Here is an 18,974-nt window from a genome sequence, read left to right on the forward strand (position 1 = left end):
ACAAAGTTAATGAACTGTGCAGCAGGGGGCAAGAATAAATCGGCATGGTTTGGTTTCAAGTAAGCAAGCAAACTAACATTGTATGGAAAAGGCTCATTATAAGCAGGAAAACCCTCTTTTTAAACTACCCCTTTATTTCGATGGTTAGTGTTACTTTTTTCCTCTAGTGTGACATCAGCCAATATTTTATAAAACCTGTTACAAACTGGGCAAGAAAAGTGAAACATTTGTAGTGTTTTAAAGTCATATTAAATAGTTCCCAGTCAATAAACATTTTACTACATAGAGAGAACCCAGCTTGGGCATATCTTTGTGATATTTACCATCTTCGCATAATGAGCTTGTGTCAGACTGGGCCTCTTGTTCTTGTCCATCTGGGTTTTGGGGAGGTGGAAGAGGTTCATCATTTGATACACGCTCTATATTCTTCTGTGTCTGAGCCCCTGGTTTCTGCTGTACTTTGATTTTCTTCTTTTCCTTCGTAATCATCTCAGACATCACACTGAGGTCGCTCAAGGAGCCTGCATTAGAGAAGTTGAGTGGAGTTCCTTCTGTGGCATAGCACTGGACCGTGTCCTGACTGTAGTCTGAGGACATGTGACCCATCATTGGCACGGTGCCAGAACGTGGAACATTCACTGCTGAAGCAGGTGGAATACCCTCTGCACTAACTGACATAGGGTTGTTAGACTTGGGAGGAGCAGTGGTGTTTTTGCTCTTCACTGGCAACTGAATATTGTTGCGTTTGGTGAGCACTGCCTTATTGTGCTTGATTGCATTATCAGAGCTGCTTTTCTTCATCTTTTTCTTGGAATTGTTAGGCATAGCAGACGTAATACATTGCAAAAGTAAATCTTCCTCTCCTTCTGATACAGAAGAGTTCCCATCATCCTCTTTCCCATCTGGCACATTGTCTGCCAAAAGTTTTGCAGGATTCTCTGGGACTTTGTCACTTTTTTCTTCCTCATTTTGAGACTGTTGTCTCTGCAAACTCTCTTGTTCTTTTGCAGTTTGCTGCTGCTGATACTGTTGCTGCTGAAGTTGTCTTTGGTGATTTTGCTGCGTTTGCAGTTGCTGTACCTGACGCTGCTGTGGCTGAACATTCATTGGTTGTCTTGGAGCTACTTCAATATCAAACCTTTTATTTCTTAAATCGGGATCTTTCCTGATCTTTGGCTCATCCTCAAATGTCAATGCACTCAAGCTACTAGTAGTGGAGAAGTTGTTTGGTGACCCCTCAGTAGCATAGGATATTGGAGCATCAGTGAAAACCTTTGGAGTACTAACAGTGGAGGAAGAATCGTCTTTCTCTTCTGGAAGATTAGGAAGAGTGGCCTTGGGGGGTCTGGCGTGACCATTTCTGCCCTTTAAATCCTTGGTGTCATTGTTATTGAATTTTGCAGGTGACTCGCTCCTTCTTGGTGTTGGTGGCATGGTTTCACTGGGAGAGTCTGGCAGATCACTGGGAGAGACCACTTCACTGGCACGCCTACTGTAATCACTCATTACTGAACTGTGTACTGAGTGGACATCAAAACTGTCTAAAGAACCAAGAGAACTGCACCTTGAAAACATCAGAGGAGTCTCCTGTACTTGGTTGTTATCATCAAAGGTAACACTTTTTGCTCTCTCCGAAGCCAAGGACGTGTTTGCACTCTCTGCACCACCTCCCACTTCTCTAGACTGATGATGTTGTTGCTGTTGTTGTTGAAGTTGTAAATGATGTTGTTGCTGATGGTGCTGTTGTTGAACTCTATAATTCTGCTGTGGGAATTTCCCTTGCTCATCAAGTGTGGGTGGCTGCACTTCGTGAATTGTGTTAAGTGGTGCCCCCTGCTGTTCATGCAGCTGGTGAACATCTCGGTGATCTTTTTCAGCGTCGTTGCTATTCAAACTGCTCAGAGAACTGACCCTGGAGAAGCAGGTAGGCGTGTCTTCCACACAAAATTGTCTCGTCTTCTCCAGAGGACTATGTGGATTATGTGCATCGTCATTATAGAAGGACTCATACTGGTGCTCTTTTACTTCATCCTCTGGACTTTTCTGCTTTGGAGCAGTATCCTGCATTGCACTTACTACTGTGGACCCAGTCCTGTGTTCACTGCTGGCTGTGCCAGAGCCGCTCAGATGCTCAGATTCTGAGTACTTAGCAGCAAAGTTTTTAGCTTCATCAGAGGCATGTTCTGACAGAGACTCTTGTGGGGCACTCTGGTTGTTTAGGTCCAAGTGGGCCACCCTCCCAGTCAAGTCATTCATAGAAGTGGCCGTCGAGAGGAAATTCAGTGGTGTGCCTTCAGTGTAAAAGGTAGTGACTTCGTCATCGTGCATTCCAGGTAAGTTATCCTCCATGTAAGCATTTCCCCCTGACCCCCCACGAATAGGCCTGTGACCTCCAGCAAGCTGGATTTCCCCTTCAGCATACTGTCCCTGTGCAGCATAGTTGGTGGGCTGCTCCTCCTGTGCCTCTGGGAAACGAAGACTGAAATTTGTTGGCTGGTCATTATCCAGATCTGTTTCAGCGTAACCTGTGTAATTACCAGGAGGATAGGGTGCGCCACTGTCTGGCTTGTTGTTATCATACCGCTGCCTGGCAGCTGTGGGTGGGCGTATGGCATTGTAAATAATGTTAGGTTTTCTTTGAGCATATGGTGAGGAAACTGCCACATAGTTCCCAACTTTTGGCACAGGGGGCCTCCCATACATTACTGGAGCCTGTGGATGATGATGAGGATGTTGATGATGGTGTGGCAATTGTGGCCTGGGATGACTGTTCATTAAACTAGCCTCAGAGTATTTCAAGCTATAGTTGATGGCCTGGTCATGACTAGGACCTCCATCATACAGGTTGACACTGTTGGCAAGCTGATTGTGTTTGTCAGGGTGCAGCTTCTTGCCATCAACAGGTCCATTAGTCACTACATGGGGATTGGTTGAAGAACCATCTGGTCTGTGGCGATGGGCACTGCCTTGTGTGTAAACAGGCAACCGACTGACATGACCCCCTGTAGAGGATGCTGCTGCAGAGTTTGGCCAGCTGTTTTGAGTGGGTTGAGATGGCTGCTGATGCTGCTGGTTCGGGGGGTCCTTCCCTCCAGGTAGTCCAGCAGCCTGGGCAACCTCTTGCATTACCTGCATGATGCGACTGTTGGGTGGGATCCCACCAGGTGCACCCCCATCCCTGCTGTCTGCATGGGGCTGTTGTTGCACTTGCTGTAAATTATGCATATTGTGAAGCAACCCAGGATCTCTCTTTGGTGACATTGCATTCAAAATCTGGTGTTGCTGATGCTGATGTTGTTGTCTCTCATTTACCAGTTTTGTGCTTTTAGTCAACATATTCTGAACACGAGACTGTTCATGGGGAGGCAGCGGATCATTTTGTCCACCACCTACACTGTCATTGCTCCCAGAATGAGTCACTTCTCTGTGTGATGTCACGTGATATTTGCCCTCCATGAGAGTAGAGGCGTCAGTGCTGCCCCTGGGTTGCACATAGTTCTTAAGCCTGCCGCGGCTGTCCGAGTCATTAGTTTGTTGCAAGCCACAGCCATCTCCTGTGTAGAGATATTTGGGCCCGTTCTGTTCTCGTTGTTTTCTAGTTTCCGTAGGGCTTCGTTGCGGGCTGTCAAGATTGTCACAAGTTTCAGCTAATGCCTGATCCAGTTCCGCCTCCAAGGCCCGTTGCTTTCGAATCTGCAAAGTAGGCATGTTGGTTTTTTGTTTACTGTCATCATCCATGTTAGACACAGAGGGTTTTGCAGAAAGCAAGTTTTTCAAGGCGGCAGCACTTCCCATTGAAATCATTTTGTGTTTGGAGTGCACCAAGTTCCTCAGCATGTTCACAGCACCCATGTCCCACAGACCTTGCTGGTCCTTGGTGTTCCGTGCAGAGATATTCCATAGCGTGCCACAGGCGTTACTGACGATTGTCAAACTAGGAGATCGTAAGTGTTTTAACAATATCTGAAGACAGTTGTGATCACGCAGCACCTGTCTGTAGTCCTCTCTCACAGCTATGTGACTTGAGACATTTCGTAAAATGCCACCTCCGTTTTCAATAATTGAAAGTGTCTTAGAGGGACTTTTGTAAGTTAGAGTACTGACTAAAAAAGCCAATGCATTTTCCACTTGGCAAATATCAGCCTTGTTTTCACTGCAGTGTGCTGATAAATTCCATAATGCACTCAGAATGCTTTTTAAAGTAGATTCTTTTTTCACCCTCAAGGCAGCTTTTGTGAGGACAGTCACACTCCCAACCTCACGGAGGTGTTTTTTACTTTGTAAGTCTGCTCTCCAGGACAGATTCCTCAGAACACTAGCAGCAACCTGTGCCAAGTCTTCATTTTGAGATTCCAGTTGATAGACCAAGGCTTGGAGACATGATTTCATGGAACACAACAATGCCTTGTTTGTTCCGTCACCAAAGGTGAGATTTGTGAGAGCCATGCATGCGTAACGGCGCATGGTAATACTGTACTGGTCTGTCGTGTTGCCATGCGTTTCATGATCCACTTGTAAGAGTTCTGCGATGGCTTGAAGGCCACCTGAAAACATAGTAAAAAGCACACATTACTGAACAGCAAAACTACTGTAACATAATCACTGGTAATCTATAAAGCCATTGTGTGTTTAGCTCCTTTACCAGCATTTATACTTCTGCAAATAAAATACACACAAAAAATCTCTATTACTGTACACATAAAATGAATTTGAAACTCATAAAAACATATTAGTTCTTCATTATCTGTACTTACCTAGTGTACATATGGCATGTCTGTGTTCTTCATCAAAAGAGAGCTTCATCAAAGCTGCTATGGCAGGGCCAGGATGGTGGTCGAAGTCTGAGGGACGAGCACCTGTGGACAATGTAAGATCTTGTAAGTTACAGTGACATTTACATATTGCAAAACTGTATATAACTTAATCTGTGTATGCACACAATACTGTGTAATGCTGACTTGGCCAATCATAATCAGAAATGCACATATCTAACTTGCTTTACTGTTGTCTATTAACAATGACACTTCAATACACTTACATGAAAAAATCTCAATAATCAGTATTAACTAATAACCAAATGTCGAATTCTTTTATTCATCAGGATATCAAACTGTCACCAGGGTCACCTTTCTCACCTCCACCATTCACTTTAGTCTTCTGACCTTTTTCTTCCTCTTCCGAATCTCCCCGCAGCTGATCACAGTGAGCTCGGATCTGTTCCAGCAACCGTAGCACCCTGGCCTCCCGGCGCCCTCTTTTATCATCTGGATGCGAGTGAACAATGTTGTGCAGGGCTGCAGCAGCTCTTGCCCTGGCCGCCTTGCTGCCCCTGGTGTTGCCTAGCAACCCGGCATCCTTATCACTGCCATGGAGTAGGGAGACTAACAGTGGAAGGCAACCTGGAAACACAGCCAAATAATGGGCATTAAGACAAAAACTATGTCATTAGACAATTAATTCAATTAAGTTATTTTCTTCTCCCTTTACAACATCTACACAAAGAAACGAAGACTTATTCAGGTGGTCTTTTGGGGTTTCATTTTTTGTTTGATTAGATCACTGTATTGATTTAAGAAGACTCGCAATGAATTGAAAACTGATAGAGGACTGTCAAGCAGAATCAGTCTGTATTATATACATATGTAAAAATAGATACCACTATACTCCTGAAGATATATTTTTACTTTGCCCTTACCTGACTGCCTCATGGCTATACAGCTGTCTGGAGAACTGGACATAGCCAGCAATGTCCTGCTCATGTCATCTTTGTCATGTGTCCCCAGCATAGACAGCAGAGAATAGACCATCTCCACCTGTAACGAAAACGGCACACAAATTAATCTGAATCCTTTCCCAAAAAGACATGATGGTCATTACAGACATTCTTCTGTTGATTTTCATGCAACTGTTTTGTAGGATGTGACTAGTATTCCACCTTTTTAAGGCAACCATCAGACTTAATTCACTCGGGTTAATTAGTAATGTGGGTGCTGTTAATTTTAAAATATTGGATTAAAGAAATAACAAACGGATTTGTTCAGATCACTTGTTTTCAGTGTAAATACTTCTTGACTATGTTACCCAGCTTTCATAAATGATAAAAGCATGTCAAATCTTAATATAATGAACAGCCACTTTTTAGATTCACAGACAAGACTATGCTAAGACTATGAAGTAATTCAATCAGAATCAGTGTGTAACCAACAACAGAGTGATTAATGATGCATACAAATCAAGGAGAGGAAGCCATTTGAGAAGAAAAAGCTTGTGCAAATTCAAACATGGAAAAAATATCACCAACTTCTGCCCACCAACTGAAACTGAACAGCAAAAATCAATATTTTTCATCAGACAACCAAGTCAACCGCACTGATCATATCACAAACTGTGCATGTCTGGGATGAAAGACAGCTCTTAGAAGTGAGATAACTGAAGCCGGTGCACAGCTTCTACTAAGTATGTTTTAGTGTTGAAGAATACTCCTTCATTTATACAAAGATGAAGCATAGTTTCACTGTATTGATCTTGCTTTCCAGAATTCTTTAATAGCATATACCTTTTTGTGTACCATATACATTTTCAAATGCCATCTTGAGTTTCTACGTGACAGAAATAGAGAACTTATTCAAGTCTAGGACAAATACTAAATTTTGAGTGATAAAAACCAATTTAAGACACAATCTTTGTTCATTTTAAACTAGATCTAAGGACTACAATTACACAAGAGTATTGGTTTAACTGCTACCCACACAGCACAGTTTGATGATACGGTCTGCTAATACAACATCAAGCTATTCCCACTTCAAACCTGTACAAGATATACCTGTAAGTTACTAGGTTTATCTACTTCACGGAAAAAAGTAGGCGAGGGTGGGATATTCAGATTTTGTAGCCACCGTTTCCTCTACAATAATGGGAAACATATCATTGAGAAATGTAGGCAGCTAAGAATTAACTCCTTCTAATGATAATGTCTAATTCCTTAAACATATTTTTTAAAGAAAAGTATTTTTGAGACAAACATATTAGAAACATTGTATCATTGTATTGTTTATCAGACTATACTTCTTATGCATGTTTGGTGAACAAATATTGAGTGTAAATATCTGCAGTGGCTTGGCTCCCTCTAACAAATAATTTGCTTTAGCAAAATTGTCGAATAGTTTTACTCAAAAAAAAAATTGTGGAGTCAAAACATTAATAATTAAGTTAAAGAAATATATAAACTATGTTTTCACATTTAAGTAAAAGGAACTTTACAATTTGGTGAAGTTTGATACCTTACTGGTAAACAACTTATAAACTTCATCAGTTGGAAGATGTATGCAGGTGTTGTAATTTCCTGCTAACTACATAAAGCAGGATAATGGTGCTTTCAAGTGTACTAAATCAGACTACAAGCCATTACTGCAAAGTTCATAACATTTCTCGTGAAAGTAAAAATATTTCACTCATCAATTCAGGATGAAAATACACAGACAGCCTATTTTTGATCCACTAAAAGTGGTCCCAGTTAATATGGTGATCTATTCCCTCGACTTTTTTTATGTACATATGAAAGAAAAAATTTCAATTTTTTAAAGTATTTCAAACAATTTTAACATCAGGGTCCACCACCACAAAAAAGCGCTTTTAAATGCCTATAAAAGTGTTTTCCACTATTCTTCAACCCAAAAATAAGATTCTTTTCCATTCCTCTATGTTGTAACATACTATTTCTTCCCTTATAAAAAAAATCCACCAGATAAGCACAGATCACCCCAACACAAAAAGCCCAGGTACTACTGACCATGTTACTACTGTGAGAAATGTGACCAACTTTTACACCTGTCCCACGTGTCGCAGCTTACCTTTGTCCCTAATTGTTGATTGGTCACAGCAACAGCAGGCCCCCTACGAGACCCAGAAGATGCATTGCTGGAGTTGAAACTCATCACGCTGGCAGTTTCCTGGTTCCCAAAAGGTCCCAAACCCGAAGCACCTGAAAAATTCATCAGTGGTTTAATTATAGGTACATTATAAATGGAATTTAATGGTTCACTAGTAAGGAATGGAATCAAAATAACAAGAAATACCCTGATATTAAAAATTGTTCCTTTAACCTTAACTAAATAATTATTCATACATTTAATGTTCTTATCAAAAGGGCAAAAACTGTTAAATTTTTTCACCTGATGGTAATCTTGCTTGAGTCAACAAAGAGAGAAAATACTGCTAAAAGCAATTTCTGCTTGTGAATCACAACTAATATTGTATAATTTCATTTAAGTGTCTAGCTGTAACTCTATAGCATCTATTTCCAAAAATCAATAAATTTCTCACTCCTAAAAATGATTAAGCTTTTCCATTAATCTTGCGCTACAATGCAGCTGACATATACTTAAAAGAAACTGAGAATTAGTGTCACTGAGTCAGAGGTTTACTGGTGTATTTCACTTTTTTCCATTACAACACATTATTTCAAACCATCATTCACCTCAAATGACACTCCACAATTTCTGTATGTTAAAGTAGACCAATAGAATCAAAAGCTGCAAGTGGTTTCAGTTAAATCACAACAGTCAATCACATCAAAAACCAAGTCATCTACAGAAAGTAACATATTACGAGTTGCACTTTAAATGACATATGTAACTTTTCTACTTTCTCTCAGCACATCAATACTTCACATACAAACACACAAATTTCCCCTATTCTCCTCCTCCTCCTACCTTGACTTATAGGCCAGGACCCATGGTACATCATAGACAAGTTATGGTTATTGGCCAGGTCATTCAAATGGGCATCAAATCCATTAGTGGCACCAAAACCAACAGCCAGAGAGGCATCAAAGTATGGCTGGGCTCTGCGATCTGGAACTGTCCGAGGTGCTAAACCCTGAAATTGCCAAACAGATGTCTTAGTAGTACTTGGGTGTGAAAGTGTGCTTTGCTTTCCATGCCAATGGTACAGCAAAGAAGGGAATGACTGTTGGGGAAAGGTGCATCACAAATACCAACTTCAAAATCATTTACGTTGATGTTAATATAAACAGTAACTTTTCTTAACAGTTGCATTATCATCTTGGTAAAATTTTAAACAAAAAGTGTAGAACAGTTTCATTAGCTATGTTATTATAATAGACTTGTGAAGATTCTTTTGTCTATAGCTATTTATATTAGTTTGATCTTACCATCCAATATTTCATCTGCTTGCAGTCAGATTTCATCAGGGAATGAGGTTGTGACAGGTATGACAACCTGTCACCCCCTCTGGTGTGCTATTTGGTCAGATCCCCCCCCCTTGCCTGCCCCTCCCTTAGGAGTGGTAGGTAGAGGTTGGGTAGCTCAGTCTCAGACTGAGCTACCCAACCTCTACCTACCACTCCTAAGGGAGGGGCAGGCAAGGGGGGGGGATCTGACCAAATAGCACACCAGAGGGGGTGACAGGTTGTCATACCTGTCACAACCTCATTCCCTGATGAAATCTGACTGCAAGCAGATGAAATATTGGATGGTAAGATCAAACTAATATAAATAGCTATAGACAAAAGAATCTTCACAAGTTTAAACAAAAAGGAATTTACCAAATGTAAGCACACCATTAATTTTTTCTATTTCAAGTCCAAGGCTGACATGATCAAAGATATCTACAGTTGCCCAAATGCACTGTGATACAGTGGTATTCATTACAGTCTTGCCCCACCCACACAAATGGCGTCTTTCATCTCTACACACACACGCACACCATCTTACCTGTGCATTAAAAGTGTTTGTGGCCGCGTCCATAACCACAATCCCATCCTGCTCACGTTCGTTGTGGTCACAGCTTCCAGAGTCGCGTTTCTCCTTCTCATGCTAAAACACACAGATACACAGCTGATATATAGAGATGTCTTCACAGAACTGATCTCAACAGGGAACAGATAAGATACAGATAACATGAATTAGGATGCACAGATGTTGTGTTTCAAATGAAATAATGGTTGTTTTCCTGAACACAAGACACTCAATCCATTGCAATAAAACCAACTTTTTTCTCTTTTCAATGTTCTCAATGGTCTGGGTGCAATTGAACACATAAATCTTCTCCACAATGGTCAACTGACTTTCCCATGGTTTGACACAATTACCTGTATATCCCAGTTATCCAATCCATAAAATGAGAAAAAGAATCTCTGAAAATTCAGAATTTCACCGTAAGTAAAGGCCGCCAATCCCTACAAATGCAGTAACTAATAGCTAAAAAGATCTGGATATTCCACATTTTGTATCAGCCTCCTATAACCAAAGCAAAGTCAGCAGCAGCATCTGTTCTGATCATCCATGGGAAAGTGTATGGTTCATTTATTGATGCCTACATGAAAGCAGGAGTCCCCCCAAATCAATTTCCTCCTCATGGGATTGGGCACTTCACAGAGTCGGTGGAAATTACATAGGTCACTATGTTCTTCCAGCAATCAACAGCCAATAAACTAGAACTTCCCACATTTGATTACTACAGGCAGCGCGCCTAAGAGAAAGCGCTTGTGTGTGATCTCAAAGCCCTCATTTCCTTCCAACAGACCCAAATCCATTTGCTCTGAGACATTATACAATTTGTGCTTATTTAATGCAGCCGCTGCAGACATATTTTTATGTATGGATCTCATTACGCATCATTAACAGTCAAACACAAAAGCATATTGCATTGGAAATCTTTTTGAAACATATCCCATTTCAAAAGTCAGCCAGGTGTATCTTGTAGAGAAAAGATTTTTTAACAAGACGGGTTTTTTTATGCATTTACTTTAGAAAATGACCACAGGGCTTCAATGGAGAAAAAGCTCAGAGAAGATCTTTCTTGTTTTTCTTAGAGTGCACAGATACCTGTTCTCAGCATGGTGGGGCAACTTCTTACACTTACAAGGATAAATGTACCCAAGCTGGGATATCTACTCAGTCTCTCTTTACTGAATGTCAAAGTTGATAAAGTATCAGATGCTGTGCAATGTCGGCACAACTCCTTACATATGACATACTGTTGGGCTCTCTCACCCTGTGGTCTGAACTTTTTTTTCTTTCTTCTAAATGTTATCCAGATTCTAAAATTTATAAATGTCTCAACTCCTGGGGCATGAAGCTGATAACAACATGCCCTGCACAGAGCAATTTTTTCTAGAGTATTTCTAAACAATTGCCAGAACAGTATACATCATCAGCAAGCAGTTGCCAGCGGTCCTATTCCATGCGACATCGCTTCTCCTCTCTTGGAGACTGTTCATTTTACTCAATTTTCTCAACAAAAAGGGAAGTTGTTTTCAAATGTGTCTTTTTTTACTTAATATGAAAATGGAATTACTCAAAAGCACTTAGGGTAATTCCCCAGCAAATGTTGCCCCTGTCACTGTCAAAGGTTCTGTTCCAAGTTGACAGAAGGTTAATTAGTTTTATAAGGACAACAACACTGCACTTGGGGGAAGGGGTCCTGTGAAGCAGCTGCCCTGCTATAACTTGCAGTATAAAGTGTCATCAGAATTTTGCATGCACTAGTGTGTGTGTTGTGAAAACATGTACAGAATATAAGGGATAAGATTTTTTAATTACATTAATCATCATATGATTATAACAAATTGGAAAAGTTCTGACTAAATTAAAATAGACAAATAATCTATGAATACAATAAAGATACATGGGAACAACAGCAAACTTTTATAACTAGCATAAAGGTGGGAAATTTACCAGATCAGACATTACCTGTCAGCAGTACCTGTCGGACTTGTTCAAATTAAAATCATTACACATAACAATACATGAAAGCATAATTTCCTAAAGCTCAGGACCCACCTGTATCTGTGCCCTGTGTTTCTTCTGAAGTCGTAGCATTTCTGCCTCAATCATACGGATTCTCTGAAGGCGAGCTTCATGGCGAGTGGAGGCCTGATCTGTGGGCCCAAGATGGCGTTCCATGGCCAGCTGAAGCCGCTTCAGCTCGTACTCCAGCTGTCTGCGGGTCATATCAGCCTGCAGATTATACTGGAATCATATCAAGAAAAACTCAATATATACTAGTACCACATGAGTAATCTCCAGACAAAAACAGACACACTTCAGGGAGATGACACCCAATACTGAATCAAACCAAATTCGATCAGATAAATTATGTGAAACAGCAAGCTCTCCTTGCTTATCTGCCATTCTAATCTATGGAAACACATACATACAAACACACTCTCAGATAGAACAGAACATGCAAACCTGCTTAAATTCAGGCGTGATCGATCTAGACTACATTTATAACAAGATGCCATTTTTCTAATTTTGTTCTCTCCGAGTGATCAATACTCCCAGCAAAGGACAGCATCCAGGATATAATTTGCATCTGCAGGGCAGAGAAAGCAATACTTCTGATTACATAGGATGATTACATATATCTTTTTATTTGAAAACAGAAATATGTGTGAGAATCTGGCACCTGTGATAATTACATTCTATATCGTTTGTATTGTATGGATCCAAAAACATATCCTTACTCCAACAAATATCAGGTAATATCCAAACATACACTTAATGAAAAAAGCACTTAATCCCTTTGCCACTGTCTATGGTACTTTCATTATACAAACAATTAAAAGACAGCACAAAAACTCTAATTATACTAATGGCAATTTAGTTACGATAGAAATACTGTATGCTTCATTATCATAAAAGAGGAAGTTTTACTGCATGATGGGTTGGCTACAGTGTTCTAACGATGAGACTCATCCACAATATCCATATTGCCAATGTGGTGCAAAATCATGTGAGATTAGTAACTGCAGCACAGGAACAAATAAAAACTAACAATTTATCTACAGATATTTTTCTGGTTGCTTTCTCGTAAGTTCTGTCAAATTCATAGCATGTTTTGATTGTCACTTTTGTATTGTTTTCTAAGATGACATTCCTAGCACATAAAGTTTTGCCCTTACCACTTAAAAGTTAACTATTATCATACATTTTGTAGGCTCTTATGACATCACAGTGTACTAGCAGCCTCGTTTTAAGCTATATCAGTTGATTTCCATTCTGAAAAAGCATGTCTTCATTTCCAGATAATAGTTCAGTTCAAGTTTACTGGTCATGTAGTAAAGTACCTTGTTTACTATGAGTAACCCTTATTTGAAATTCAAATTGCTTCCAAGGCGACAGTGAACAACCTTGCCTACCTAATACAGACACATTTGAAGAAACAGTAACCAATAAAAGCAATACCCCCTTTGCATTAGGTTTTGCTCTAGGCTTTTCTTACATCTAAAATTAAAATAATCAAAATAAATAAATAAATAAAATATAAGCATCTAGATTACAAAATGTGGCCTAACAATTATTTATCAACATAAAAACCTAAGCGTAAAGATACCCAAATAAATGAGCACATGATGATAAAATAAAAATTTAAACCAAATGCATAGAGTTGAACTACAATTATGATCAACATAACCCCTTTGTACCTGCATGTTTGTCCAGATGATCCCTGGTCAATAAAAAAAGAAGTCTAGTCCAAAAACTCCCTTCCCAGTGCACTACTTGGTGAAACCCCCATTACCAAACAGACAGTAGAATACTACGTTCATTTAAAAGATTTATGTCCATTTAGCTACTTCATGACTTGTGATTTCAAAGCAGACTTCAAATGGAACTAAATCTGGGTTAAATGGGATCCACTTGAAACAGCTCATCTTTTCCCAATAGTAACCAATCTAGATGAGGACGGATAGATGAAATGGCTTTGATACATGTGAGAAAAAGCTTAAGGAAAAATAGATGGGAGAGCAAAAAAATAATTGATCGGCTGATATTCCTATGACCCCTGGGGATTTTTAAAGTATTCTTTTTGTTTGATCTTTCAAATGTTCAAAGCAATCAGGTGAGAACTTCCCAGGTGGAAAGATAACTGACACAAATTTTCTTTTTAAAAATGTTATGCATTATCTTATACATGTTCAAATCACAAACATTAAAACCATACACCCCAAAACCCAGTCTAGGATATGCTGAATGCTGCTGTACCTTTTGAAATAGTGAAAATTTTTCTTCTGCACGAACAATTCCTCCTGTAGATTTTGTGTAATTCTCCTTTGCTTGTAATGTTATCATTTTTACATCTAAGTATTCTCTCCTCCAGATCCTTTACAATACTAATCACATAAAGTGGTTGTCATCAAAATCTATCACAAAGTTATGGGCAGAAGTCTCTCAAATCACACTTGCTTGCTTGGAAACCTTCAAAATTTTCATCACAAAACCACCTGCAAAGTGTATCTTGCACTCGAGCACCTCCTAGACTCTCTTTAACTAAAAGTACTAAAAGAACTGTTGCTTAATTTCTCTTTTCAGTTGCCTAATTTCTCTATTGGCTCATCCCTCTAGGAGGACCCCGAGCACTGCAATCATGTCACAGGCGTGACACTGACTGATGACGCTAGGAATCCATTTCAACAGCTTACATTGGTAAACGTCAGACTTAACAAATTAGCATGATGAGTGTAGGTTTCATCTTAATGGGTATTTCATACAGTTAGGTTTGAAATTTCTACATTACTTTTAATGGAGAGGGGGGGGGAGCCATTAAAATGTATAATTCTGCTACCCTACATGTGAATAAAAATCCATAATGCATAATTTAACATAATCCAACATTTGTGGATGGTGAACCCAACATCAAAATAAAAAGGTTTAATTTTTTTTCTCAGCAATATCGCCCAAAGCACTATCCCAACATTACGATGGGATTGGAAAGGCAAAAGGGAATTGGAAAAGAACATTACAGTTAGTTACCTAGATGGCATTTCACTGTGACTGTCTAGATATTGCATGTTGTTTTTTAATCAACTGAGCTGAGGAGGACAGACCGGAGCCTGGATGCTATTCAAGTGTCTTCTTCATAATGACAACATTATTCTGTAAATTTCTAATTAATCTCCTAAATCACCACAAGTTTGTTGTATTCAGCTTACCTTAACAGTAAATGTTTCACTAGAACATCAAATCGAGATGTAATCTTCTAGATGAACATCTATTTCTCTTATACACGAATGGCAAAGCCGGAAAATGCTTTTACATTGCATATTGTCAGCCAAATGGACCCCATTACACACACTGCACTGTAAAAATCCAATCAATATTTCGCCCAATCTTCCTGCTTATTTTTATTGATTATTTCTTCTTAAAGTTGTGATTCATGGAGATCTCCTACGTTGATGGTAAGTCTCTAAACTCCCAAGCTTATTACAAAACCTCGAACACTGGCTGAGTTGCTGACATAGTCATAAATTATGTTGGAAATACTTGCACAATATTAAGGAATAATAACAATCATTACAAAGTAAAAGAACAGTTTACATGACTTCTGTAGTCTGAAATCTATTTTAAAGTCATTAAATTGCTTTTCCTGCTTTTTGAAAATAAACAATGACAACATTTTGTGGTTAAAATTTTGAGATGGCAGGTGCTTTAAATTGTTGACATGGCATGAAAATTCATGGAATCATTAGTGTTCGTTAGCAGCCTTGAATCCCAAATGTGGTCTCTTTCTGCAACTGTGGACTTGAAAAAGTCTATTGAGATTCACTGAATTACATCACACCTCTTCCACATAGGAATTTAACCCACATCAATCAACTTCACATGTAACAGTCATGTAAGGCAGCTAGTCTTAGTGTTAAAATACCTGTCTTTTGACCGTTTATAAGGCAAGAACACACAGGCTTTAGGGAATCAATCAGCACTTATTAACAGATTATATAAGGATCGTGTCAAATGGTATGCCTGTTAACATACCTGTATTGGGAATTAATAATGATCTCCATTAATTCTAAACTTAGTACATAATTATCATCAGCAATGCTTCCTGCTATGGATTTTAATGGATAATATCCAATGTGTATGTAAACATAGCTCTGACATAATATAGCTAATTATTATAAAACAGCAGATAGCTAACTTCTGTGCTATTAATATAGTCACTAGGAGAAAACTGCATGCAAATCAACTCTTGAATAAAAATAATTTAAAAAAAAAACAATATACTCGCTGCTTGAATAGCTCTCAGTGCAGATCAGAGAACAAAGAAAAGCACTGGAGAGTAAATCACATTGATTTGATTACAATCTGTACAACATATTGAATTCTCTCACTGAAGACAAAGCTTTGAATATCTGCTCTGAAGGAATCAAGCCACTCATTTCACCTGATGTGTCACAGGAAAGTCATCATGCCGGCGTTCTGTCATCATAATTACAGTCATCAATTATACTTTGTTATCTCTACTCTTCAGAGGAGATAATTAAGCAGTGATAAAAATTATGAGGTTATTATTTTTTTTCTTCTGACAAAGATGCATTTGCCATGGCACCTTTCCAAAGAAATTTTCACTAAGATATTGATATTTGTTTTTCAGTAAGAATGGTTTATAAACAATATACAAGGACTGCTTGGCAGAGAGGGCAAAGAGTTGCAGATGCCATTTGAAAAACAATGAAATCAATAAAATAGAAGAATTTTTTTTGTACTAGGACATAACCTTCTTCAAAAAAAGTTGTCCATTGGAATTTCTTATAAGTGGCAATATAATAGTGCCAATTAAGTAACATGAGGGGGCAAAAATAATTATTTTCGATCTGTCCTCAATGTTTTGTTTTTTAGGCATCAAACTAACAATAGACGTAATGCACCTTAAAAATAAATGCAAAAGGACAAAACTGTATTTGAATACATATGACATGAAAAAAGCTCATATCTTATACAAGTAGCTTGTATTGTCCCAATTTATTTAAGTCAGACAAAGAATCTATCGTGGCATGAAAACTTGTATATTAACCTAATCTGAACCTTTCTCAATGCATGTGTCATCAAATCATACTTAACCTGAGGCAGGGGTCATCCTCCCTTTTTCATCTAGTTAACATTAATTTCAAATTATTTGTCTTGCTATTTATAATAATACAATCTCATATGATATCATGAAATTCCGCACTTTTTGTGTTTTCTCTAAAACTGGTAAAGTAGATATCGATATCCTTTTGCAGCATAAAGATAATGGCAGCGCAGTAAAAATTGGAGCCATGATCAAAGGAAATAAAATTAGAATCAAATAAGCAATAAACATGCAAGACTGGGTTGAAAGGCATACATACAATGAGATAGCTTTAAAACCATATGGAGTGAGAGATATAACTTCAACTTTTAGAATGATCACACTTTTTATTCAACAGATTTTATCTCTCTCTCTCTCTCTCTCTCTCTCTCTCTCTCTCTCTCTCTCTCTCTCTCTCTCTCTCTCATATCCACCACCTTTACTATGACAAAAATAGCACAAGACAAGAACACCATGCTGATTTACACATAAGTACAAGGCTTTTTTTGAGGAAATATCATTAGGAGGCACCCATGTAAAAACTAAACTGCCTTATGGCAAAACTTTAAAAACAGTATCAATCAAGCAGATACAAAGAATAAGTAAACATGTAAGGCAGAAACAAAATTATAAACACCTGCCTTCAGTATACAGCAAGGTAAAAAGGTGGTTGAAAGGGATTAATTTCTCATAAATCACACCACCAATAACCAAGAGACACTAATGACAGAGGCTTAGCCAAAAAGGTGAAATACTCCAGATAAAAGCAAAGAATAGTTACAGGTGTTCTCCACATTCCCCCCTCCCTTCATCACAAAACTGGTGAAATTTAGAACGTGATGCAACAGACATCAAGTCCATAATTCAATTTTGAAGACTCATGTTCAGGTACTGGATCACTGGGTCTATGGCTCAGGAAATAAAAGGTTGCATGTATCTGTCTAGACTGTTGTACTTTGTAGGAAAATACAAGAAAGCAGTATGGAGACAAGTCTAGAGTTTTAGTCTCTGGGATTGCATTAAACTTGTCCTCAACTCCACTGTCAGTTTTACTATCAGTTTTCTCGAATATTTTTTATATTTTTCTATTTTTGCACTATTTGCAATACCTAAAATAACTATATCCAAAAATATCACAATTCTGCATTATCCAAAAAAGAGAAAACTATAAAATAAAAAAGAAAAGAAAAAAGTAATTCAGTCTTACCTCTTCTGTAAAGGGGAGGTTTTTCAGTTTATTGTTGAGATCCTCAAGTTGTTCATAGTACCACTGCCTGTGTTTCTCCTCAGATTCAATATCCTTTAAAATGTTGTTTCTGTAAGTAAAAGAATATTTGTGGTTGATAAATTTTTAATCAAGCTAAGGGCTTAAATAAAGAATGTGGTTCAGTTCAGCTCCATCATCTAATATCAACTTTGAAGATCAAAGATACAAACAATCAAATATGCTGCTTTATAAACCACAGAAGTGAAATTGCTATTGCAGCAAATGAGCCCTACTACTAATAATATCCAAGGAAATCTGACTTTGTCCAACAAATTCTCTGCTCACTGAAGATGTTGCCATAGCATATAGCTGTCTATCTGTCAATATTTTGGCCACATGCCCCTGCAAACCTCCTCTCCCAGTAGAAGTTGGGAAGAGGGGGGGGGGGGGGGGGGCAGAAACAGAGACATTTGGACCGCCATTAAAATCAATAAAACTAGAACTTAATTTCCTAATCAAGATTTGTAACATAATTATAAGCATGGAACTGTTAGCACGCTGACATTTTAACACAAATAAATAAATAAGTGCTTCAAATATATACTTACCTATTTTAATGAATATAATTATTGGCAGTTTAAACTGTCATCCATGATATCAAGAAGTATATGCTTACCATAACGTAAGAAGCAATAATCTAATTATATATCAATTAAGGAATTCATCATCTCATCAGGAAGCATAACCACTCTGTCCAGAATCACACAAATGCCTCAAAAGCAAGCGCCTCAATGTAGCTATTCAATCACATTTCAAAACTGTTTTCAAACTCAAAAGAATACTTACTCTACTGCCTCTGGATACGAACCAAGTGTTCTTTTGTGGATCAAACCAAAGATTTGGCATTCTTTCT

At 38.4% G+C, this 18,974-nt stretch overlaps 1 protein-coding gene across 10 annotated transcripts in view; it reads right to left on the reverse strand.

Annotated features, from left to right (window-relative positions):
• Positions 1-18,974, reverse strand: part of LOC106157029 (adenomatous polyposis coli protein-like) — a 55,211-nt gene that overhangs the window by 7,282 nt on the left and 28,955 nt on the right. For 7 of the 10 annotated variants that reach the window (XM_087007087.1, XM_087007090.1, XM_087007088.1 and 4 more), the window contains 10 exons: positions 18,062-18,170; positions 11,805-11,993; positions 9,735-9,836; positions 8,712-8,877; positions 7,851-7,981; positions 6,824-6,904; positions 5,696-5,813; positions 5,127-5,399; positions 4,755-4,856; positions 324-4,544 (listed from right to left, as the gene is read on the reverse strand). In XM_087007087.1, the coding sequence (XP_086863213.1) occupies positions 324-4,544; positions 4,755-4,856; positions 5,127-5,399; positions 5,696-5,813; positions 6,824-6,904; positions 7,851-7,981; positions 8,712-8,877; positions 9,735-9,836; positions 11,805-11,993; positions 18,062-18,170 (5,492 nt within the window). The remainder of the gene's footprint in view (positions 1-323; positions 4,545-4,754; positions 4,857-5,126; positions 5,400-5,695; positions 5,814-6,823; positions 6,905-7,850; positions 7,982-8,711; positions 8,878-9,734; positions 9,837-11,804; positions 11,994-18,061; positions 18,171-18,974) is intronic. The other 3 variants (XM_087007091.1, XM_013532493.2, XM_087007092.1) reach the window with 3 other exon arrangements.

This window comes from Lingula anatina, chromosome 2, assembly GCF_051362555.1.
Source record: "Lingula anatina isolate TDL-2025a chromosome 2, LinAna3.0, whole genome shotgun sequence".
In the NCBI taxonomy this organism is placed as follows: domain Eukaryota; kingdom Metazoa; phylum Brachiopoda; class Lingulata; order Lingulida; family Lingulidae; genus Lingula; species Lingula anatina.